The 22,673-nt window shown below is 46.2% G+C and overlaps 3 protein-coding genes and 1 long non-coding RNA gene across 10 annotated transcripts; 1 reads left to right on the forward strand and 3 right to left on the reverse strand.

The window, feature by feature from the left end:
- Positions 1–1,593: 1,593 nt before the first annotated feature.
- Positions 1,594–13,249, reverse strand: trip10a (thyroid hormone receptor interactor 10a). 4 transcript variants are annotated; one of them, XM_029159157.3, is made up of 16 exons: positions 12,873–13,249; positions 9,194–9,309; positions 8,651–8,707; positions 8,129–8,276; positions 7,646–7,708; positions 7,245–7,349; positions 7,007–7,135; positions 6,775–6,921; positions 6,507–6,695; positions 4,840–5,004; positions 4,652–4,675; positions 3,938–4,047; positions 3,617–3,749; positions 3,453–3,541; positions 3,232–3,365; positions 1,594–3,036 (listed from the first exon to the last, which is right to left on the reverse strand). In XM_029159157.3, exons 1-16 carry the CDS (start codon positions 12,894–12,896, stop codon positions 2,885–2,887), a joined length of 1,785 nt encoding a protein of 594 aa, XP_029014990.1. In that variant the 5' UTR covers positions 12,897–13,249; the 3' UTR covers positions 1,594–2,884. The 4 variants fall into 4 exon arrangements, with proteins under 4 accessions (XP_029014990.1, XP_029014991.1, XP_029014992.1 ...); XM_029159158.3 differs by lacking the exon at positions 4,652–4,675; XM_029159159.3 differs by lacking the exon at positions 4,840–5,004 and having other exon boundaries at positions 12,873–13,248.
- On the forward strand, positions 9,291–14,820 carry LOC129604477 (uncharacterized). Its single transcript, XR_008695384.1, has 2 exons — positions 9,291–10,478; positions 14,640–14,820. It is a non-coding gene; the product is annotated as an uncharacterized LOC129604477 (long non-coding RNA).
- LOC114860508 (hemicentin-1-like) lies at positions 13,896–19,071 on the reverse strand. 4 transcript variants are annotated; one of them, XM_055510879.1, is made up of 11 exons: positions 18,887–19,020; positions 18,663–18,707; positions 18,137–18,418; positions 17,742–18,047; positions 17,340–17,624; positions 16,953–17,213; positions 16,362–16,667; positions 15,631–16,242; positions 15,195–15,530; positions 14,822–15,085; positions 13,896–14,736 (listed from the first exon to the last, which is right to left on the reverse strand). In XM_055510879.1, the coding sequence occupies exons 3-11, from the start codon at positions 18,294–18,296 to the stop codon at positions 14,543–14,545; spliced, it is 2,724 nt and encodes a 907-aa protein (XP_055366854.1). In that variant the 5' UTR covers positions 18,297–18,418; positions 18,663–18,707; positions 18,887–19,020; the 3' UTR covers positions 13,896–14,542. The 4 variants fall into 4 exon arrangements, with proteins under 4 accessions (XP_055366854.1, XP_029014988.1, XP_029014989.1 ...); XM_029159155.3 differs by lacking the exon at positions 18,663–18,707 and having other exon boundaries at positions 18,887–19,071; XM_029159156.3 differs by lacking the exon at positions 18,663–18,707 and having other exon boundaries at positions 16,953–17,207; positions 18,137–18,421; positions 18,887–19,071.
- A 105-nt stretch (positions 19,072–19,176) lies between these two features.
- angptl6 (angiopoietin-like 6) lies at positions 19,177–22,443 on the reverse strand. The gene is made up of 7 exons (XM_029159162.3): positions 21,991–22,443; positions 21,135–21,578; positions 20,904–21,044; positions 20,618–20,825; positions 19,994–20,187; positions 19,652–19,922; positions 19,177–19,577 (listed from the first exon to the last, which is right to left on the reverse strand). Exons 2-7 carry the CDS (start codon positions 21,555–21,557, stop codon positions 19,393–19,395), a joined length of 1,422 nt encoding a protein of 473 aa, XP_029014995.1. The 5' UTR covers positions 21,558–21,578; positions 21,991–22,443; the 3' UTR covers positions 19,177–19,392.
- Positions 22,444–22,673: the final 230 nt, after the last annotated feature.

The following is a 22,673-nucleotide window of genomic DNA, read 5'->3' on the forward strand; positions in this document are numbered from 1 at the left end:
TCTTCTCTTCCCACATCTACACTTCAGCCACTTGTCACAGTCAGATTCACCAGAGACCACATACGCCGCCATCACAACCTTTCTTTTTTTTAATTTCAACCTTTCTGTAGTGAAATCACACTCAGCCTCTGGCTCTGCCTGAGTGTATGATGTAACCTTTTTACTCAAGGTTACAGAAAATGTTTTAATTTACATAGAGAAACCGCCCTGAGGCTATATCCATTACTGCCTGAGATGTGGTAGCATTTTGATTTAGGTCCTGTTCTGTGCTGCGGAAACGAGGCTCCTTTCATCCTCCTTGTGATGTTAAGTAACACAAAGGTATAACTTACGCTGTAATTGTATATTAATCATGAATTTATTACGCGGCAGAACGAAGGGGGACATAAATGTTTTATAGTGAATTGGCTAAAATGAACCAATTAGTCAAACCAGGATTACACTCAGGCGATAATAAAAATTTTAATCCTGTGTAAGAGATGGGGCAAATTTTTTGAGATACTGTATGAGACGATATCTTGAGAAAAACAATGTATGCCAATGCACTGAAGCAGCCTTAGTCTGTTATCTGTTACTGGGGGAGAGGTGGTGGATGTTGTTACAGGTTTAGTAAGCTGTGACAGCCGAGGTGAAGCTACCCCGTCTTTGTATAAAGGGTATATCTTTAATGATTCACAAAGGGCACAGCAAATGCTGCCGCAGCTCACTGGGGTGTGGCTGGAGGTGCAAACTGCTTATGAACCCACAGTGGCAGCCACCGGAGCTGCTCCACTGCGTGTTATTCAATTAGGCTGCGAAGACGCCTGGATGCAGCCTCGTCTCCCAGCTGCAGGCGGACGCAGGATGTCGGCTGCATCCAGCAGCTTTATTGAAGGCTGACCTTTAACGTATCTTGAGACTAAAGGCTTTGCATGTCAATGGTGCTCCTCTTCCTTAGTTGTCTAAGCAGTTCCATAACATGCCAATAGCGGTTCCTCCCCCTGGTTGAACAGAGCTGTGCCACTTCACCTCAGTGGTTTTACCGCCTTTAAAAATGGCTGAATAATTCACATTAATCACTGCATTTGAAGTCCATGTACAGTGTCTTTTGCCTCAGCTGTCTGCTGTAGTCAATAAGGTGAAGATGAAAGCGGGGCACATGTCAATTTGAGATTATTTATTAGTCATCATAAACAGTATGGTTTTGAAGCAGGAGCAATTTAATCAGGTATGCAAATGCATGGCCTATATTGAAAAGATAATTATGCAGAGAGCAAGACTGAAGGATGCATCTAATCTACTTCCCTACAAAACAAGGTAACAGTGCCACCTACTGGAGATAAGCTGCATGTGCTCCGATGAGCTGGTGGTCAAAGGAAGAGCAATTCATTTTGGATCCACCGAAAGAATTGAATTAGGCTTTGTTCCACGTTTTGTGGCATTTCGTGGAGCATCTGCAGCTGATGGTAGATACAGCAGTAACTACCATCCTCCTCTGAAACAATGACAGCTTAGATATAGAAAAGAATCACCAGAACATGTGTACAGAGTAAATAAATCTGAATCACTGAGAAAGCAGAGGTTAAATGGAGGCTTTACAATGTGATACGGATATATTATATATGAAAATGACTTTATTTACTTCTATTTTACAAAATCCAATCTTTTTTCAAAATGTGACAAAACAAGAAACCCATCTACAAATAAACATTTATTTATAAGCAGAGAAATAACTTGACCAGTTCCATCTTTGAAATGTGCTTTAATTTTATTTCATCTTAAAAAAAACAATAAATGAAAAAACGGTATATAGACAAAATGCTTATCCAGAAAGGCACCGAAGACGAATGAGCAATAACTGCCTCGTGTTGAATCTCTAACGATGTAAAAACAGGACGAACTTTAAAAGGTGTAAAGTAAATCCAAACAAAACAATATTAGCTAGCTACATAATTGCAGACATTTGTTTGTCTCACGCCGTAACTAACGTTTATTGGTTAAAATGCTAATAAGACAATAGTGGTGTTGTGATAGCTAAAATATATATTATTTATTACATAAATACAACAGTCCTAGCACATTACACATGTGCATTATTCACTCCCTTTTGTGGCTACAAACAGTCCACTGTGTGTGCAAGGAGAAACGTGAGAACATCCTTAATACATATTTAACTTCTGTCACTAGTAAATAGAATTCATAAAACATACACATTTGTAATAAATTATTTTAGTACAATGGTCAGCTAATCAAACTTCAAGCAACAGCTACTGTACTTTATCCTTGTTACTGCTATAGATGAAAAGCACCCACTGGCGATATGGCTGCGATTGTCTGAACAGATGAGCATTTTAGTGATCGCGTGTGTGTTTCACCACGACAGCAGAGCATTTGACACTCAGACCTTGTCCGCCCCCTCGAGGACCCACCAGGTCTCATGTTCATCCATGAGCAAAGTGACATATGTCTCTGCAAGTGCTATTGAAGCCTAAAAGTTGTCCATCTCACACAAATTAGAGTCTAGGCTCAGCGGGTGAGTGAGCGTTGTGGGTCAGAGCAGGTCAGATATTAAATGCAACAGCTGAGCTCACTTCCTCCTAGTATAACTGGTGTTAACTCTTCCTTTTCCTATGGTTCCTATATGCAAGACTTAAGCAAGACCAAAAACTGTCAGATCATAAAATAATGGTTTCTGTGGCTTAGGTAACTGCTAGTGAGCCATGAGGAAGCCATGTTAGCACCATTCCTCTGCCCATGTAGGGCACCAATAATCAAAGCATCTGATCCAGACCCTCTTCCTGCACACGCCAGAGGTCCAGCCCAGAGTGCAGGGTCTCTCTGTGATTGGTCCTCTGGGAACGACTGAATCCAGTTCTGTAAAGTGTTAATCTCTCCTCCTCACGTGTCATTTGTTTAGCGTGATGGTGACGTAGGAAGTGGGTATGTAGCCTTCATCTCCATTGTTCCTACGAACGCGGGTCCAGCCGTCCCCCTTGTCCTCCTCCACCACAGCCAGCTCCTCCCCTTCCTGCATAGAGATTGTCCCTTCGCTGGCACCTGGAAAGGAAAGAACAGAGGCCAAGGTTGAAGCCTACACCAGCCTTGATGAGTTACACCACAGAAGAAGAAAAATGTTTGACTCGTGATTTTTGGCCCATTAATGGTTGTAATGTCATGATTCCCGGTCTAAAGTCATGATTTGCACACTTCCATCCATCGCAGACAGGTGGCGCTCAAGGGTCTGTGTCGTACCAGGGAAGTTGTACATGGCCGTGCATTTTCCTATAGGAGCAGAAAGTTCCTCGTCCTCGAAGTCGTCATCAAACTCGGCATAGATGGCCTGAGAGGGATCGGGAGTGGCGTCATCTGTCTGCGCTCCATCAGGGCTGGAACAAAACAACAAAAAGGCACAGGTTTCTTATAAAGCACAGACAACACCTGGGGGCGTGTAGCATAATGTCTGCTTGCGTTACCTGTTTGTATCGTGGGCTCCGTTATTGTTAAACGTTTGTGTTTTATAGCGGAACGTTTCCCCTCGACCCCCTGCTTCAGCCAGCCAGGTCTAAATGAGCAGTTAACGTAAGCATTAAAAAAACGAGGCCCCGAGATATAAATGAACATCAGAGCTCATGCTTACCTCATACTTATTGACCTCTCCTCTGAGCCGTTCTATATTCTGAGACGTCTGGTTAATTTGAGATGCCAGAGTAGCAGGGTCCCCCATCTGAGGGTTTTTTTCATACACATCTTTCATCTTCCCCAGGGCCTCGCTGAGGGAGGGAGGGAGGGAGGGAGGGAGGGGAGGGAGGGAGTCAGTGAGTGACTCTGAGCCCAAACTGGATGCCTGCAGAGCCCAGGCTTGAGTAAACAATTCAAACACTGGCATGCACAACATGAATATTCCATCCACGCTGCCGCCAGAGATGGCTATTAATACACAGGGTACCCGCTCACACACCTCTGGTCTACTTCCTTTTGCAACTCCTTGTGAATCTCTTCTAATTTCTGTTGTAATCTCTTCCTGCGTTGCTCTGGAGGAAGATGGGCGAAGTCCTCAGTCACCGTGGGCTGGGAGTAAGAGTTCAGAAGGGCTGGTTAACGGTAAACATGCAATACTCCTGCAACTTCATGCCAATAAGCCCAAAAACCCTCTGTTGGACCCGTAAACCCTCAAGCTCCTGTTTAACTGAAAGATTTAAACTTGTGAATCTCTTAGTTGCACATTTGTTAGACTTCTCATTAATAATAAGCCAAGTGATGAACAGTAGAGTATTGAGCTGAGCCAAAACCACCAGACGGGAAAATTGTGCACATGTAAATTCTGTTGTACTCAATTTCTCTTCAAGATCAAGTAATAAAGTAAAAAGAACAATAGGTAGAAAAAAGAAAAGCTGTTTCAAAATCAGGCTTCGACTTGCTCAATTTCCTCCCGTGCTACCAAACATTCTTCCCCTGCACCACAAGGTGGCCACCTCCTCAATACAAACCCATGACTCAATGAAAACAAGGACAAGCCCCATAACATAATGCTGGATGATAAATGGTTAATCGCCTAAAAAGTCCAGCAAAGGTTTCATGAAGGGTGAATTATCATAAATGAGCTGTTGTAATGGAAAGGTGGCCACTATGTTATGTGTGTTACAACTGAAAAGCCCATGTATGTACACATTACCATGATCCTCTCCGGAGTAAACTTCTGGGGAAAGAAAGAAACATCTTGTCTATAGGAAAATATCACAATCCCTTTAAAGTGGATGCTCTCATATTAACACATTCAGCTCAGTCACTTGTAGAGGATTATGTGCGAGTCCCCGAGAGGCCATCTCCTGGAACCCAAACCCTTCGCTTCTGGTCACTCACCGATCTCCTGAGCGTCCGGAAGGAAGAGATTCTCGGTTTGACTGTCTTATTGATCTCCTTCAAACAGTACGACAGGGGGTCCCGGCCAAACTTGGGGGAGGGGGGTCCATTAGCGGGCGAGGGGGCGGGGGGTGTGGAGAACGGTGGGAGGGTGGCGGGAGACAACTGGGGTGGAAGGAAAGCAGAGTACCGGCACCCGAGCACGAGATATGCAGGCGTAGGGGTGGCGTAGAGGATGGGGGAGAGGGGGGAGACAAAAAAAAAACGAAAGGGGGGTGACAAAGGGGGAAAGAAAAAGACACCGTCAACACCTTGAAGCACACCACAAAGCCAGGAAGACAACACTGGAGTAAACCCAAGCATGGAAGCACAAACGCACATCTGGGCTATTTGGCACACACGTTCATTCATTCATTCATTCATTCATAAATAAAATAAATAAAGCGCATGCACGTACAAAAACAACAAAGTAAACAACCAACCACAGCTTCCACCAGTCTTTGTGACTGAATGTCGAAAAAGTCCTACACGTAAATATGGAGAGCTGGAAATACTACACTTGTAGTGAACAGCTGATCCGTCCTGTACACGGATCTGAACACAAGGGATCGGTCGAGAGTGGAAATGTCTGGGCAGCAGATAGGAACCGATAGTTCAACCGAGGCAATAAAGCCAGCGTCGCGTTCGCGGTGCTTCGGGAGTGATTGGAGGAGCATGACTGATGACACAGAGGCCCGTGCCGCACACATACACAGAGCAGGAGAGCGCACAGCACAGCGCAGAGCCCAGGAAGGCATGCAGAGAGAAGAGAGGCGTTGGGCGAGCAAGTGCTGCGGGGAGAGAGAGAGCGAGCGAGCGAGCGAGCGAGCGAGAGAGAGAGAGAGAGAGAGGAGGGACTATTCAGCAGGACGGGAGCAGGCTGACCATTAGCTCCTTAGTGGTCAGCCTGCTTGCTTTAAGAGTCACCCTCTCAGATACGATGTGTTTTTCAAAAGGTGCCGATGCTCTCGACCCGAAGAGGGGAGCGGTCGCGCCCAAAGGTCAATATTAACTCTACGGCTACAGAGGGGCCCGCTTGTTTTTCTGACTGGGCAAAAAAAACCTGGTGTCATCCCGACGGCGATACAAAGATTTTATTGTGACGCCAGACGTTATGTTAGTCTCGGAGCGCTATAATGGAGGCAGTGTGTTTGCCTGTGGAGGGGAAAATTCAATGTTGTCCGGACGCCGCGCTGACGAGGGCACAAGCGCAGCACAATGCCGACGGGCAGCTGACCTATTGGAAACCGCGCCGCAGAGAGAGCGAGGGCGCGGAGGGGGCCAAGGCTTGTTCACTCGCAGCCAGGAGTCATGCAAAGAGTGTGTGTGTGTGTGTGTGTACACACGTACAGTATAATGACAGAGTGGTGCGTTGTCATAATGAGGTGCAGGTGTGTCTGTGTGTGTGTGTGTGTGTGTGTGTGTGTGTGTGTGTGTGTGGGTACACGATGAGCTCTGCTTGCTGCTCTGTGGTTCCTGCACCGATGCTGCTGTCGCCCACTCATTTGACTGGTCACCAACAGATTTTCAAATATGCAATAGCTGATCTCTGGTAGAGAGGGCGGAGGACGGAAGCACTTCTGCAAATAAAAAAGGTCCCGTCAGGCTGCGTTGGGTGAACGTCCTACCTTGCTCCTTTTGCTGAAAAGCCAGAAGTTTTTGCTCTTGTTCTTTCCAGGGAGGTCCACGTGGCTCTTAGGCGTGCCCAGGCTGCTGTCGGACGAGGCTCGGTTGATGCCCTGGCTGTAGTCCTCGAACTCCAAGTCCCCAGGACGCTCGAACCCGGACTTGTTCTGCTCTATCACGACCACGGAGTCCTGCATGGGCACAGTTGTGAGTGAGATGAACCCAGAGTCGTGGCAGCGGAGCAAACAGAGCGCGCTGCGACCGACTTACGTTCCTCTCGTTGACATTAGTGCCAGCTTTGGTGATGCCTTCCAGGCACTTGCTAATGATGGGCATCACGTGCTTCTCTGTGTCCGAGAACAAAATGTAGCCCTGCGCCAGCTTCTGCACTCGCCTCTCGTCCAGATCCTGCAATTTCTAGGAAACACACAATTACACACAATTATTTTTGTTGTGCCGAAAAAGTTCACATTAGTCTAATTTCCATGATTTGATGCCTTACGTTAAAAATGAGCGGCATGTCGCTGAAATAGAACTGGTTCTGCTCCTTGTTGTACTTTTGGAGCTGAGCTGCGTAGTCGTTCTTACATTCCTCCGCTATGTGCGCTCGCATGTGAGCCTGCTGTTTGGCCTAGAGAACACACACACACACACACACACACACACACCAGTCAGCACGCCTCCACTCAGTGAAATCACGCTTAAGGTGTGGATTTTTTTTTTTTTTCCCGCCCGGTTACTTTTTCCACGTCCGCTTTCGTGGCGTTGATATCCTGATCGGTTTTCTCCGCGTACTGCGCCGCACGCTCCGCTTCTCTCCACTCCCTCTCGAAACGCTTCTTACTCTGATGTAAAGATAGAAAAGATGGGAGGGGAAATTAAACGCCTGGTCTGATTTATAGGAATAAACACTTTCACTTGGATTGACTGATGCTACCAGTGCAGAATAGGAAGCTGCTTTCCATCCTGTCCAACTGTTTTTACTATAAACAAATGACTCCTCACATTGAACATGTCCCCATCCTTTTACTTAGACCATTGCCTTCTCTTCCATCCAGAACCCAACACAGAGGAATAAACAATGGCTCTGCTTGACAACACGTTTTGAAAAGCCCATTGGTAATTGCAAAACTCCACTCACGCTGTCCAGCTGCTTGTAGGTGCTCTCCAAACACTGCTGGGCCTTCTTGGCCTCCATCAGAAACTGCAGAGATACATAAAAAAAGCAGACGGGCTGTAAGTCGAGGGCTGCGTTGCCAGACGCGAACAGGGGGGTGGGTAGAAACCTCGTGAAGCCACATAGCGATAACAAACACGAAAACAAATAGCGGCGCGTTCTGTTTGGGACGTGACGTCGGCAGCAGCGTTCCGCGGCCCAGTGGGACCAGAAGCATTCTTCACAGGGAACTGGCACACCACCAGTCAGACCATGGCCTCCCTCTGGAGACAATAAAGGCTTCCGTCCTGTCACAACAGTGCGATCGCCCCATTTTACGCTTGACAGGGACGTTCTCATGCCGCTACACAGAATGAGAATGTGCATGCTAATTCTAATCTATAGTCCTCTCACACGTGCTGTACATGTAACATGTGGATTTAAGGCCTAAGATGACGTGACGCTCACCGTCTTTCGCTCCTGCTTGAGCTCCTGCAGGTATTTAGTGAGGTCGATGCAAATGTTCATCATCATGTTCTCGGCGATGAGCTCCCGCTGGCCGGCGTAGTCGTTCATCTCGTTCAGGATGTCCAGAAACGCCTGGTAACTGGACAGCCTGCCATTTTAAAAAAATAATAATAATTAAAAAAAAAAAAAAAAGGGGGATGAGAGAGGGAAAGGGTGGGGAAGGAAAAAACAAAGCGATGTGGTCGGTGATAACGTGAGAGGGCGAGTCAACAGGGGGCCAGAACATGATAAGAAGCTCATGACTTCCTTATTCCTGTTTCCTTTTACAGCTGTAAAAGGATCCGACAGCAGGCTACACCACAGTGAGGGACTCTGGTTCCTATTAGAGGCACTGTTACCTCCCTCATTGTTCACCCAGCAACAAGTAAGCACCACTCGCTCATACAGTCTAATGCACTGGACCTTAGGCTATTTTAATTCATGCATTTCTTTTGTGATGGACAAAACCACACATTTGCTCACCTGCACTCTGGCTCGTCTTTGCTGCTTCTTTTCAGGTTATATTTCTTTGAAAGATTCCTGTGGACAGTGAAAGTGCACAATTAACAATTTCTTGCAGGGAAATGTATAAAACGATGCAGGCACTGCATTATACAATGGGATCAGGACTACAAGTCCACTGTGAACACGGTAAAAGAGCCGATCTTCCTCGTTTCGCTCTCCACCCGACCACATCCTGTCTGTCATGTGCCGGTCTGCTCCCACTTTCTCTCCTCTCTGGCAAAGCTCAGCAGATGTGGGTCTGCGAGCTGGGAAACCGCTGGGAGAGCGAGCGCTGGACGTGCAGAGAAAGAGAGGGGGGGGCGAGCGAGAGAACGAGCACACTGCAGCTGGGAGAATGAGGCCAGTGTTCCGGGGACAAGCTCGATTCTGTCCCAGAGTGGTCATAAGACCCGGCAAACATTTCATAAACAGCCGTTAAACGTGCACAAATGCAAACACACTCGCACACACACAAAAGTATTCGAGGGCTCAGGAGAATAGCGACGAGAGGACGGCCCCTACCTCAGTTGTTTGGCATAGTTCTGCTCGATCTCTGTTCTCTCCTTTACAAACTTCACATACTTCTCCACCAGCTCCAGGCCGGACTGTGTGTGCTTGTCAATGATGTCATATTGGTCCTGGAGAAGAGCGCGCGGGAGACAAATAAGGAAAAGATATTAAGCACAACATGCTGAGGGATACAAAACATGTGTTAGCATGTGGCTAATGACTGGGAACGGCTTAGCGTTGGCTTCTAACCGTCTACCTTCCGTTAAATTACGGGGGACCCGTGCTGCTGGAGAGGACGTCGTATGTCAAAGGGACCAAGGGTCATAAAACTCTCAGACAGGAAGTAGATGAAGGTGCTGCATTTGATGCTGTAGTGTCCAGAATCAAATGTTTTAGAAGAGCAATGGGATGTGAAAACCTTTAGAGTCCTTTTCATTCACCTCCTTAACACATTCACAGGGATGTCTGGATTCAAAATGAATCTGATGCCTTTTTTTTTGTTTTATCATGAGGTTGTGTTGTTTTCCCCTTTTGCTCATTCAACCTAAAAAGGTTTATGAAACCTTCAAGCTCGGACAAGTTTGTGAAGACTGACACGCGATATCAAAGCCAATCTCCTCGCACCCCGCACACAAAGCGGTTCCTCTTAGTATTAGCGGGGCCAGTCTGGCAGGGGCATCGCCGACAAGTTGGGCCACGTTCCCCCTCTACCCTTTAGGCCCTTCAGTTAAAGCAAAGCAGACGAACCCAAATGAATGAGACAGTGTTTTAGTCCACTTACAGAACAAAACGAGGCCTGTAATCCATCACCATTAGAGCACCTAACCAGCGATCAAGGTTTAATTCAGGGCCATTAATTATGGAACAGGAATCAATACAGGCAACCTACAACTACAGCGTTTCTCACTTTCTGCTTCTGTTAGGAACACGTGCTGGAAACACAGCAGCTTCACAAAATTAGGAAAGTCTTGTTCGAGTGGTTTGGTTCAGAGCGACTCGACTCGTCTGTTGTAACAAAAGACACACGGCTGTTAACATCTGCTGCATATTATTTGTGAACGGGGGAAGATTAATGAGCGATATGAAAGAGGGAAGTTGAGACATGTTTAAATACCATTGAACGGCAACATCGGCTTTTAACGACGTTCCCGCTCAGAACTGCTGCTTTATGCTTTAACCTTGTACCAAAGCGAATGGTTGGGCTCAAATGCCTAAATTTCTGAAGTCTTCATGTAGATTCAAAAGGGAGAAGGGGAGTTCATGCATCACAGCACTGAAAGTGATGATAGCACCTACTGTAAGTACTTCCCTGAGCTCATGGTACAGGCTCTTTAAATAGATAGGTCTTTATTTGCATATTCCATCTCTGGACCGGTGATCAGTCGGCAAAAAGGTCAGACAGATCAACAGTCCTTTAATGATTAGATTGTCTATTTAACCATAAGAATATATTGTTTCTCCATGATATAAGTCAGTCAAGTTTGATGCTGTCAGGAACATCATGAGGAAGTTGAGAGCCGTTTGCTGCCAAAATTCATAGTCTTTTGTCTTCTGTTGAGTCTACAGTTTTCACAAAACGGAAGCTACTAAAATTCCAGTCTTTGTTTTCCCTATTACTCTCTGTTCAACACGTAAAACTAGAGTTTTGCAGTATAAAACGTAATGAACATTTGAGCTTAGTTTTAATTGGCAAAGGAAGGTCGGAATGTCTTTACAATTAGGTTTCTGAAAGAGACGAGAAATAACAAAAATATGAAACACAAAATACAACAGAATTTTATTTTGCTACTAAACAACTAGAATAATCCTGATCCCATTAAAAATATAACAATACTACAACATAGCTGACATGGGCACAGTCAGTGTCAAGTCAAATACCAGTGGCAGCCAGACTTCTGCAATTTGTTACAGTCGAAAGCCACAGTTAAAATTATCTTTATAGATCCCCATAGACTGGGATGGTACTGAAGTGATTCTCATAAATCATAAACGGTTGCATATGAAACTTGCTCCTCACAACTTCCAAGTAGTGGCGCTTTTAGATACACAGGATCTGTGCTGTTTCTGCCATGCCTTACATATTCAATAGATCATCATTTGTCTCTGAACTTCTTCACAGACAGCACTGCACCACATTCCACTAGTAGCAACTTTCTCTCCACTCAAATGAATTTCTGAACAATAAAAGCGAAACCTAAATAATTGGGCACTGGATCTTACTGAACTTACCACTCACATCAGGCTACAAACTTAAGACCTTTATAAGGTCCTGTCTACACCAACCGTTTCCAGTTATACCACAGACGAGACTATCATCCAGCACTGCCACATAACTTCTACAGGAGTCACCCTGAAAGTCATTGACCCGGGCTTTGATGGCTTCAGCCTTGAGTCATAGAGAAAATCAGGGGCGTAGGCCACAGACAGGCAGTGTGGTTCTCCAGAGAGTGTCCCGGTAGAACTCGCTAACGCAGCTAATGCCCGGGCAGCGATCTTGCACCCTGCAAAACGAGTGTCTCAAAATAGCTGCTGGATTACCAGCAATCAGTGGACAGATGCCATAGCACTGACTGGGACCAAGCCTCTCCAAACAAACATTAACACAACCAATTATGTCTGCAGTCCGTCGTCTAACGAAACCGGGGAACGCTCCAGCTAGCGAAGTAAACAATACAAAAACCCCAAAGTGAAATCTCTTTTACTTTAACCAAATCATTTGCAGTGGCATTTCTCTTTAAAACCAATTAAACTATTTCATGCACTCGATAGAAAAACCTCTGCTGGAGGTACGAGTGCTTCTGACTCAAAGTAGGGCAAAACTAATTAGGCTGTTACCAGCATGTGCGATGGAAGAGGGACGGCGAGGAGGCCTAGGGGGACACACTGTAATGAGGTCACGACCTCTTTGCAGTGCTCCATTTTACACATTCAGGTTCCCTGAACATACGTGCGCGTGTGTATGGGACTGTTTGCGAGGCATTTAGTGCACTGCGCTTGACAGGCTGTAGTGATTTGTTTTGACCACATCTATGAGGACGACCAGACGGAGCCATTCATTTTGATCGCTACGAGACACCAGCTGAAATCAATGGTGGAAGGATCAATAACTCCTGAATAAACAATCACGCCACTCCAGTGGACACACGAGGCCCCGTTCAGTGGTGAAGCTTTGTTGTCAAGGCAAATCATAGCGTCTGATTTCATCTCTATAGAAACAAGGTGTGTCACTGTAAACAGTAAAACAGCCCACTGGGTCTCAGCACAGGTTGCTGTTAATGCAGAGTAAAGAACTTTTTTAAACTACTGGACTGGTAAAGACCGTATTTACAGTGCCACCATATATTATTACTTTAAGTCACTTTGTTTGAGTCACGCACTGTACGTTCCTTCTTCGTGTAAAGACAGGAGACGAGTAAACGGCAGCAACACACGAACGCTGATCCAGGATTAAACGGACGCTGCCTGCGCTTCGCTTTGCACGAGCCCCGGTGATAAATAGGATTGCGCCGAGCCACTCTTTGTTTGAACGTCTTAGCGCTACAGTACACTGTCCGAGAATTGAACCATGCCCGCGAACGCACCGTTTCGCAGCTTCGGACGCTTCTCGCGCACAGTCCTCGGCACGCGCGCTCCGCGAAAATGCCGCTAGACCGCGTAGGCAGTTTTCAATAGAAGACGATGGAGAACTCACCCACAGCTCCGTGCCCCAGTCCATGTTGTCGCCCAGGCTGCCTCCCAGTCCGCGGTACAAAGAACTTCTCCAAAGTTATCCCAGCAGCTCGGGGGCCCTGGCACGTATAATCCAGGGTGATAACTAGGCCGTGACCACGACGCTCTCCTGACTCACTTCGCTCGGTTTATAGGCGCATCGAACATCATAATCAGCTTTCACCTATTGCCCATAGACGTCTGCTTAATTTGTCTAAATAGTTTCCAGAGCGAAGTGAAGGGATAAACTAGCTTTCATATCCGCGTCACTCCCAAATCCCGAATCTTAAAGCGGCAGTGCTGAAGTAGAGCGGACGCTGGACTGCGGTCAAGTCTCCCGTCCTCCCAAAAGGCGCGTTCAAGCCCTCCCGCTGCCTGGGGTTCGTTGCGTCTCTTTTATAGCAATTACGGTAAGATGCGAACATTCTCTGACCAAGGACTTATTGAAACGAGAGAACCGATCTCACGTTTCATCGATTAAAAGTTGACTGTTTTATTTCATCTCTCCAGCTGAGCTTGCTTTTTCTTAATGCCGCAGATAACGGAGCAGAGGAGACAACTGTAGACCACAAGGAAAACAGCCACAACGAAAATATAAACCTCCTTAAAAGATGACCTTCAATAAGTTCGAGATCAGTATGTAGAGGGTGATTTCTGTTCTCCTGGTGGTCAAATTGCAGTAGATCCAAATCACATACAACCTGATGTCAGAACAACACTTTATGGGGAAAATGTCAGAGAAATTTAGTGTGAAATGACTACACAGTGTTGTCTGGAATTAGAAATATACAGTGTTACATTTACCACAATTAAAACTATTCCAAACTATAAGAGATAACTCTGGCAATAGCAAGCATCGCTATGACTGGGAATCTGAAGGATGTTTTAGGACAAACCGAATGTTATCATCTAAACATCAGGAAAGTGGTGGTTTTACAGAACAAATGACCTTTTTCCCTTCATATTTCCAATACTTGTATACAATTATTGTAAGACCATAAGACAATTTTCACATTGCAAGATGTTTTTAATAAGAGACACTAACCATTGCATTAATCACATGTCAAATAACACTTTGTATTAGGAAAGTTTATTGTGATCTTTTAATGAACTCTTGCGCAACAAATGAGGAGCCTTTACACATCACTTTTGCTCGCGCCAAGAAGCAGTACCACAATGACAAGATAAATGCGCAACAAAGTTTTAAAGTCGACTTGCGTGACCGCGTTCTAGGCGAAGACCGCTCGCCTGACCATTGCTCAGGCCACTCTGGCACATCGTAGCAATTCATTTAAAACAGCCAAATATTTTGTTAACGTGACTAAAACACATTTGCAAAGAAGCAAATCCAGAAGTCTAAGGTTACTGTAAAATCAAGAGGAAATACACGAGGAAACCAAAAAAATATAAACAGCTTACCTCCAGAGTAAATAGTAATGAAGATGATTAAGAAATGTAATATAATAAGAAACGTAATAAATTTTAACTTCCACACGTATATAAACAATTGAATAATATAGTTGCTTTGTCTCTGTTATAATGTTTCCATTCAAAAGATATCACTGTAATTCCTGTGTGTAATAGTGAATTATTATAATATTCTAAGAAAAGGGTCATTCATGTTTAGTTTCCACAGTAACTCCACCAATTAGCCTAATGAATACCCCCAGCTGCAGACTTAGTGCCCAGAGGGATTTCTTCATTCGTTCTCACAGTCATAAAACTATATCTTCCATGTTTTCTATGACAGTGGAGGAGAGTGACCGCGAAGAGCACGATGACAACGCTGATAATGATCAAAGGCAGATACCACCAGGAGAAGCCCAGCACGCTTTGAGCAGCTTCATCTGCAAAACACACAGGAAAATACCTGTTTGATGCCATGTTGCATGTTTCCGCAGCATATGAATAAATGACTGTAAGTAAGTTTACCTTTTATTGCCACTGTGACCAGCCTTGTCACCTTCCCTAGTTCATTCGTGGCAACGCAGATGTACTGACCAGCGTTGGTAGACGTGGCCTGTTGGATAGTTATGTTGCTCTGGCGCCCCCAAGTGGCCTCCTTCACGTTGTCTGCAGGGGGGTAGACCCAGTGAATGGCAGGATGAGGGTTTCCCTCAGCATGGCAGCCAATAGTCACATCCCCACCCAGGCTTATGTCCTCACTGTGATTTCCCTGTGTAAACGTAGGAGCAACTGTGGAGAAAATGGCATTGGAGGTAGAAATAAGATTTGGCAGATTTAATGTACTGTATGGTTAGTTAATAACATCTATGCCCTTGGTCAATAAAAGCAGTGGACTCACAGTGGACAACAGCAATGTAAGGTTCAGATTTGAAGGTCAGAGGTTTTGGTACTTCTTGCCCGAGATGCAGCTCAACCTCACATTCAAAAGGTGTCCCATCGTGGCCTCGCTCAGGAACCACTCTCAACGTGAAGGCCCGACTCTCAGGAGTCTTTGTGACATTTCCATTCGCCTCATAGAACACATCTGTGTGCAGAAGTTTGCTGCTCTGGTACCATCGCACAGTGAGATTCTGTAAAGGAGCCACGCTGCTGATGAAACACGTCAGCGGGTACTCTGTGCCCTCCACCATGGGTTTATGAGAAAATGCAGAAATTAAAACATTGTCCGGGGTCTCTGTAACCAAAATGAGAAATAGTTAGTTGAACAAAGAAACAGACCAACCTTGTAGCATGACAAGCAGCATGTTTAGTGCCTGCAGTAGATGTATACTCACTGTAAACAGTGATAGATGATTCCGAAACGCAGCGACGTTCATTTAACAAAACATAACAGAAAGGTTTTGGGTCCCATACTTCCATCTTGTCAACTCTCCAGCTGGACAATCTGGGTGACAACAAATATACGGTGCCTCCAGTCGTAGCTCCCCAACCCATTCCCTTAAAATTAGACGCTGAAATGTTGCAGTCAATTGAGACTGGATCCCCAAATCTCACCGCTAGTTTAGAAGGGGTTAATATCGGAGAGCAATCTGAATCTGTCACACATTCCATCGGTTTCATGGAACTTGTCAACTGTACCGGCAAGCTGCCACAAACTGTACCATCTACTGGTGCTGATGCTGCGGTTGTCGTGGCGACGTTTGTCACATAAACGTGGATTTGCCTCGTCGTGCTTCCCAGATAGTTGGTGCCTGTGCAGTTGTAGTCTGCACTGACACGAATATTAGTAACAGTGAGCTTGTTTGTGTTGTCCCACACGTTCCCTTTGTCGCTGGTCCACTGATACTCAGGAGGAGGGTTTGCATCAATTTTACATTCCAGGATGACATTATCACCCTCTTGCACTTTTAAAACCTGGTTGGTAATAATGTTGAGCTCAGGAGCATCTGAAGGGGAAAGTGTGTGTTAAAATCATCAAATGTTTCTAATTTAAATAACAACTTAATAGAAAATAATTAATGGAAACAGATATGTTGCTTTGGGACACAACCTAGCATTTACTCACAGTGCACCGGAACAAATAGCAGGTCCGAGGTAACCAGAGCATCTGAGTCAAAGTCCAAGTGAGCCTCACATCTGAACAGAACCACACTGTCGTCTCGTCTGAAGGTGACTGGCAGAGTGGACGACTCGTTCACTGGTGTTTTAGTCGTTTGGTTAAAAGACTGCGTCTTCATCAATGTATTGTTTGCGTACCACCTCACAGTGAGGTTCTCTACAGGAGCAACATTGATGATGTCACAGTGCAGCTGGTGTTGTCTTCCTTCCACCAGAGCCTCTAAAGGATGCAAGTAAACCCTGTCCGGTCTCTCTGGCAAAACAAAATCACATAATCAAAAGATGAAGTTCCCTGTTTGTTAAATCATCTTTTTCATCAAACTAATCTGAAATTAAATTTACGATAACAGGTGATTTTAAACTTTGAACTATATTTAAGAGATTTCTTAATGTTAACAGACTAATTGTTGTAGTGTACTGTAACAGTCTTTAAATAATACACAACATTCACTTAAATTTAGTGTCAGACATTTTGTGGCATGACCCCTTCAACACAAAAGAAGTTCATGTTTAGTGTCTGCAGTAGATGTTTACTCACTGTAAACAGTGATAGATGGTTTTGAAACACACTGTCGTCCATTTAACAGAGTGACATAACAGGAAGGTTTTGGGTCCCAGACGTTTAGATTGTCAACTCTCCAGGTGGAAAAGGACGACTCTAACAGTCCAGTGCCTCCAGTCGTAGCTTCCCAACCCATTCCCTCAAAATTAGACGCTGAAACGTTGCAGTCAATTGAAACTGGATCCCCAAATCTCACCGCTAGTTTAGAAGGGGTTAATGTCGGAGAGCAATCTGTATCTGGCAAGAACACATTCACTTAGCTTCATGAAATAAACGTTTAGTAATCAACAGTAACCACAAGCTGACAGTCACACGTGTGAGCGATCCATATTTACATATAAATGTGTCTGACACAAACTGTACCATCTACTGGTGCTGATGCTGCGGTTTCCATGATGACGTTTGTCACATTAATATGGATTTGCCTCGTCGTGCTTCCCAGATAGTTGGTGCCTGTGCAGTTGTAGTCTGCACTTACACGAATATTAGTAACAGTGAGCTTGTTTGTGTTGTCCCACACGTTCCCTTTGTCGCTGGTCCACTGATACTCAGGAGGAGGGTTTGCATCAATTTCACATTCCAGGGTGACATTATCACCCTCTTGCACATGTAAAACCTGGTTGGTAATAATGTTGAGCTCAGGAGCATCTGAAGAGGAAAGTGTGTGTAAATCATCAAATGTTCCTAATTGAAATAACAACTTAATAGAAAATAATTAATGGAAACAGATATGTTGCTTTGGGACACAACCTAGCATTTACTCACAGTGCACCGGAACAAATAGCAGGTCCGAGGTAACCAGAGCATCTGAGTCAAAGTCCAAGTGAGCCTCACATCTGAACAGAACCACACTGTCGTCTCGTCTGAAGGTGACTGGCAGAGTGGACGACTCGTTCACTGGTGTTTTGGTTGTTTGCTTGAAAGACTGCGTCTTCATCAATGTATTGTTTGCGTACCACCTCACAGTGAGGTTCTCTACAGGAGCAACATTGATGATGTCACAGTGCAGCTGGTGTTGTCTTCCTTCCACCAGAGCCTCTAAAGGATGCAAGTAAACCCTGTCTGGTCTCTCTGGCAAAACAAAATCACATAATGATAAAATTCTGTTGTTTATTATTTTGTTCTTTGCTTTCAGAGCATTTACCCAAAATGACACTTACTGTAAACAGTTATTTTAAGGTCCTTGCTGCACTCATGGGACTTATTTAGCTTTATGGTGCATGAGGCTTTCACGTCCCAATCTGAGGCCGACAGCGGCCAGGAAATGAAAGTCTCCTCGTCTTCCGTGATGCGCTGGCCGGTTCCATCGCTCCAATACATCTCTTGAAAATCATCATTTGTGGTCGTGCAGTTCACCAACGTCTCTGCTCCATATTCTATAACGACCTCAGGAGGATCCAGGTCGAGATCATTGTCGTCTTCAGGGCACAGACTGACCACTCCTGCTCAGAGACAAACGATGTTTACAGGGCTGCTAGTGACACTTTGCAACCTAAAGTAGAGGCGTTGAGATTTCATCACAATATTCACTTCCAGTATGTGAAGCCCACACACAGAAATCATAATTGATCTTCCAAAGTGCACCAGAACAGAAGTGCCGCACCCGCCCGAAAGAGCAGGCGTTGTTCAACAGTCACAGTTGCATGTAGATGTCAGGGAAAGTTCAGTGTTACCACAAACACCTACCGCTCCCTCTCCGTGGTTACACCACTTCCACCAGTGATGCTACCACTGTGAGAAAATAAAAATTGATGAAATGATAAATTGCCATTTTCAGCAGGTTTTTCAGCTCATCTTTGTATGTTTCTACAGACATGGAGGTACTGAGGCCATATGTAAACAAGACTAAATGAAAAAAAAAGACTATATGTTACAGTATATAACACTTAAGAGCGTAGATTGTCACTCACCGGGCAGTAAAAGCGCGATAATGAGAGGAAGCAGCATCCTGTCAGAGGCCGGTGAAGGATGCAGGAGGATGTGTGCGCTCCAGGAGGATCCCTGCGACCAGCGGAGTCAGACGGTGGGCGAGATCCGTCGTCTGAGCCGGTCCCGGACAACATGAGCTGCCGATGAGTTACACACGCCTGATAAACAGGAGAAGGGGAAATGCAACGCCCAGCGAAACCGCCTGCGAGCAGAAACCAGAATGGCACAAGAGCTAACCGCTAACCGGCAACCGCTGTGTTCAGAAAACTCATGCAACAACTTACTTCCTGTATGTTTGTATTTTATTGAAGCACGTCGCACACTTAAAAACAACCATTTCTTGACTGAACAATAATCAGTTTCACATAGCTTACGTCGCACATCACATCCTTACAGCTTGTCCATAATTCAACCATGTGTCTATGTGTGTATAACCACATAGAACTGATGCATAATGTTTCCATCACACTTGTCCGTCTCCATGTGACTATGTTGGTTTAATCATCATGGAAACTCGCTTCAGGGAGTAGGACCCCCCGTGGAACTCAGCCCAGTAGACCCCGTCCTGGTAGCGGCTGCGGTAGTGCCCGCCCCGGTACCACACCCCGTTCAGGTTGGAGTGAGCGCACATGTGGTACCACCAGCCTCCTTTCTGGTAATGAGCACAGTTTCCTGCGAACACAGAGAAATAAGTACAGAAACGAGCAAAAAAGCAGGAAATGTTGATCAGGAAAATGTCAGCGGACCGGAGTAGGCGTCCTTGTCTCGGTCCAGCGTGGTGAAGGCTTTGTTACTGTGCCACGACAGCGAGTCCCCCGCCGTCCCGCGGTACTGGCCCAAGCGCAGCCGGTACCAGTCGCTCTCCGGCTCCAGGCGGAAGCTGTCGTACTCGGCGAAGGCCTCGCGGCCCTGCCAGTCCTCCAGCGCCACGCGCAGCTTGTAGCGGGCCTGCTTGGTCAGCCAGTAGAGGTGCTCCAATCCCAGCCAGTACTCTCCATCCAGGTTCCCGAAGCCTTGCTGTTCCACGGAGACGCCGCTTTAGGCTCCGGTTCTGGGCACGTGCATCGCTGCCTCACTGCCGTTCATACCTTATACTGCTCCCACGTCCTGAAGAAGTTAACCGAGCCGTCCTGTCTCCTCTGGATGACCGTCCAGCCTCCGTGGGCCCGGCTCTGCTCGCACCACGCCTGCAGGAGGCGGTTGGCGGCCTGCAGGTGGAGCAGGTAGATCCCACTGGAGGTCTCCCCCGACTCCAGCGCATGCTGACAGTCCCGCCACGGCCCTGGGGCAGAACACGGTGCGAGAGCATGAGAAAAGCTGCCCGCTGTGTAGTATAAACCTCTTACTGTTAGCGTTACATGGATGCTGCATCGCAAACGTGCCAGACTAAGTGACGATGACGTCATCATATTGACCCTGACGAGCACGTATGCAGACAACTAAGACGTCAGCTCTTTTAGGAAGCGGTCAGTCACTGAGCTGATTCTGCAGACCTGTTTTTTTTAAAGCTACGTGCTTCATAGCGAGGCTGTGTCTGTGTCTGCTTGTGTTTAGGAATTCCCAGAGAGAGGCACATACCGGCAGGTCACTGACTCCCTCTGCCTATCTTAGCTGTGGAGTCACTCTGACAGGAGCCTCAAACGCTCAGACAAACGCGTCTGGGTCTGGGCCAGTACTTCTGCTTAAAGACGTGTCTGAGGTGGGCGTTGTACCTGGAGCCTTTGTGACGGGGGAGCTAATGAAAGGAGGGTCCGTGGGGCCGCTGGCTGCAGCGGTGGGAAGGGAATGGACTCCCCTCGTCCTCCCCTGCTGTGACGGCGAGGCACTTTGGTCCCTTTGAACGTCGTTGCCCGTTTCCCTGGCTTCGGAGCTGTAATTAGGATGCACGCTGGGCTGGGGCTTCGGCGGGTCGCTCGTCACCTGTGCGGACAGATTACAAGCGAAGGCGGGTCAGCGCCGCGTGAAACCACTGCACGCATACCACAGCTTGCGACCTACCAGTGATGACAGAGGAGCAGAGTCCCTGCACTCGCATTGCTTCTCCAAACGTGCAATAAACTGGTTCTGAGAGCTCAGGATGGAGGTGAGGGCCCCGTATTTCTTCTCCAGCTCCCTGTAATTACTGGACACCTGCAGCACCTGAGATGTTCCACCACCCACAGCAAACACTTAGACGCCTTTATTACTGATGACGATGACTCGGCTGTGATGCGAAACCAGCACCAGCACCTGTGTCGTGGCGTTGAGCAGGAGGTTCTCCACCCGACGCTGCTCCAGAGCCTGGTCCTTCCTGTGGATGACTTCGTGCAGCAGCTGAGCGTAGAGCTGGGCGATGCGAGCGTTCATGCCGTCGCTCTCTTGGCGCAGGGCCCGCATCTCCGCGGCGACGGCGCCCCCCTGCTCCAGCTGGGCCTGCAGCTCCTCCAGCCGCTCCTGCTGCCGCCTGAGCTCCGCCCTCAGCGCCGCCACCTCTGAGGAGTTGGTGGCGGCGGAGCGCGTGTCCAAGCACAGCGCCCCCGTGACTCTCTGCTGCGGAACCACGAAGGTGTAGGAGCAGCGCCCTCCTCCGCTGTCTGAGGACGGCGGACGCTTCTGAGCGTCCACGCAGACCGTCAGGAAAACGATCAGACTTATCGTCTGTATCTTCTCCATCTGTTTGATGAACCGGACGCCCTGGCAGTGAAGGAATAACACAAGTCATGACACTTCTACTACTGTATTTGGTGTTAAACTGCAGATTTAACACACTTCTTACATGGTTTCTGCAGGTCAACATTATTCAACACAAACCAGCCAGAATCAATGCAGTTCTATGTGGCAGTCAGCAGACCGATCAGATCAAATCCAACCACAACATCATACACACATAAAAGATCTGAAACAAACCACTAATGTTGCTTCTGAGCTCAGTGCAGGAAAATTCCAAGTTAAATGATTCCCAAGGTTTACGTGATCATAATGATTTAACTACTTAATCATGAGTTTTTCAACTCCTAAACAATGAGCACAAACATATTTAAATCTATGCTACAGCAGATGTTACTTAGTGATATAATAAAGAAATATTGAAAGAATTAGAACTTACTGCGATAAAACTGTTTTGATGTCACACTTTTCCAGTTTCCCAGGATGCACAATGATCAGCGGCTGAAATCACGAGTCACATGAATCTCTTTGCAAGTCACTTGTGTTGCATTTTAAGTGAAAACTGAAGTAATGGGTCCCAACATTAAAATTAAATGTTAACTAAAAATTAAATTTTGGAAAAGCCCTTTACTCTGTGTCCAAAGAGATTTGAAAAAAAAGAAAACTAAATACAAACTGTTCTGAAGACCCAGTGCTTGTTGTCTTGTCTGGTCTGATATTGTATTGTGCTCTGTGCAGAAACTCTGGGATGTCTCCTCCCTCTGTCAGCAGCAGTGTCTCATCACAGACTCTATCCCAACGCAGCCTGAGCTGAACTAATTGGTTTCATTTGTAACGTGAACATTCACCGCTGGCTTGCTCCAATCTCTGCAGGGCAGTGATCCTTTATGAAGGCTGACAACAATTTAAACAAACAGCTCAGCTGCCTAAAGACTTAGCCTGATACCAAGTGATGCTCTGCAGGATCCTCTTGACATCATGTTTACACAGCTGCCCTTTTTATCTGATTATGGGTGTGGCAATGTTACTGTTGTCCAAGTAAAACACAGCCTGGGGCACAAAAACAGCAAAAAGCTTATCATAATAAATTTTTGTAGATGTGCAATAAAGTTTGCACTTTGC

Source organism: Betta splendens, chromosome 8 (genome assembly GCF_900634795.4).
Source record: "Betta splendens chromosome 8, fBetSpl5.4, whole genome shotgun sequence".
Taxonomy (NCBI): domain Eukaryota; kingdom Metazoa; phylum Chordata; class Actinopteri; order Anabantiformes; family Osphronemidae; genus Betta; species Betta splendens.

Coding starts and splice junctions, on each gene's coding strand:
- trip10a (XM_029159157.3), bottom strand. CDS start 12,896: ATGGACTGGGGCACGGAGCTGTGG. Junction 9,310..12,872: donor ACTGGGGCACGGAGCTGTGG/GTGAGTTCTCCA, acceptor GCTCTTCTCCAG/GACCAATATGACATCATTGA. Junction 8,708..9,193: donor AACTATGCCAAACAACTGAG/GTAGGGGCCGTC, acceptor CACTGTCCACAG/GAATCTTTCAAAGAAATATA.
- LOC114860508 (XM_029159154.3), bottom strand. CDS start 18,923: ATGCTGCTTCCTCTCATTATCGCGCTTTTACTGCCCG. Junction 17,214..17,339: donor AGCATCAGCACCAGTAGATG/GTACAGTTTGTG, acceptor TGTTCTTGCCAG/ATACAGATTGCTCTCCGACA. Junction 16,668..16,952: donor ACCATCTATCACTGTTTACA/GTGAGTAAACAT, acceptor TTGTTTTGCCAG/AGAGACCGGACAGGGTTTAC.
- angptl6 (XM_029159162.3), bottom strand. CDS start 21,557: ATGGAGAAGATACAGACGATAAGTCTGATCGTTTTCCTGACGGTCTGC. Junction 20,826..20,903: donor CTGCTCCTCTGTCATCACTG/GTAGGTCGCAAG, acceptor CTGTCCGCACAG/GTGACGAGCGACCCGCCGAA. Junction 19,578..19,651: donor AGACAAGGACGCCTACTCCG/GTCCGCTGACAT, acceptor CTGTGTTCGCAG/GAAACTGTGCTCATTACCAG.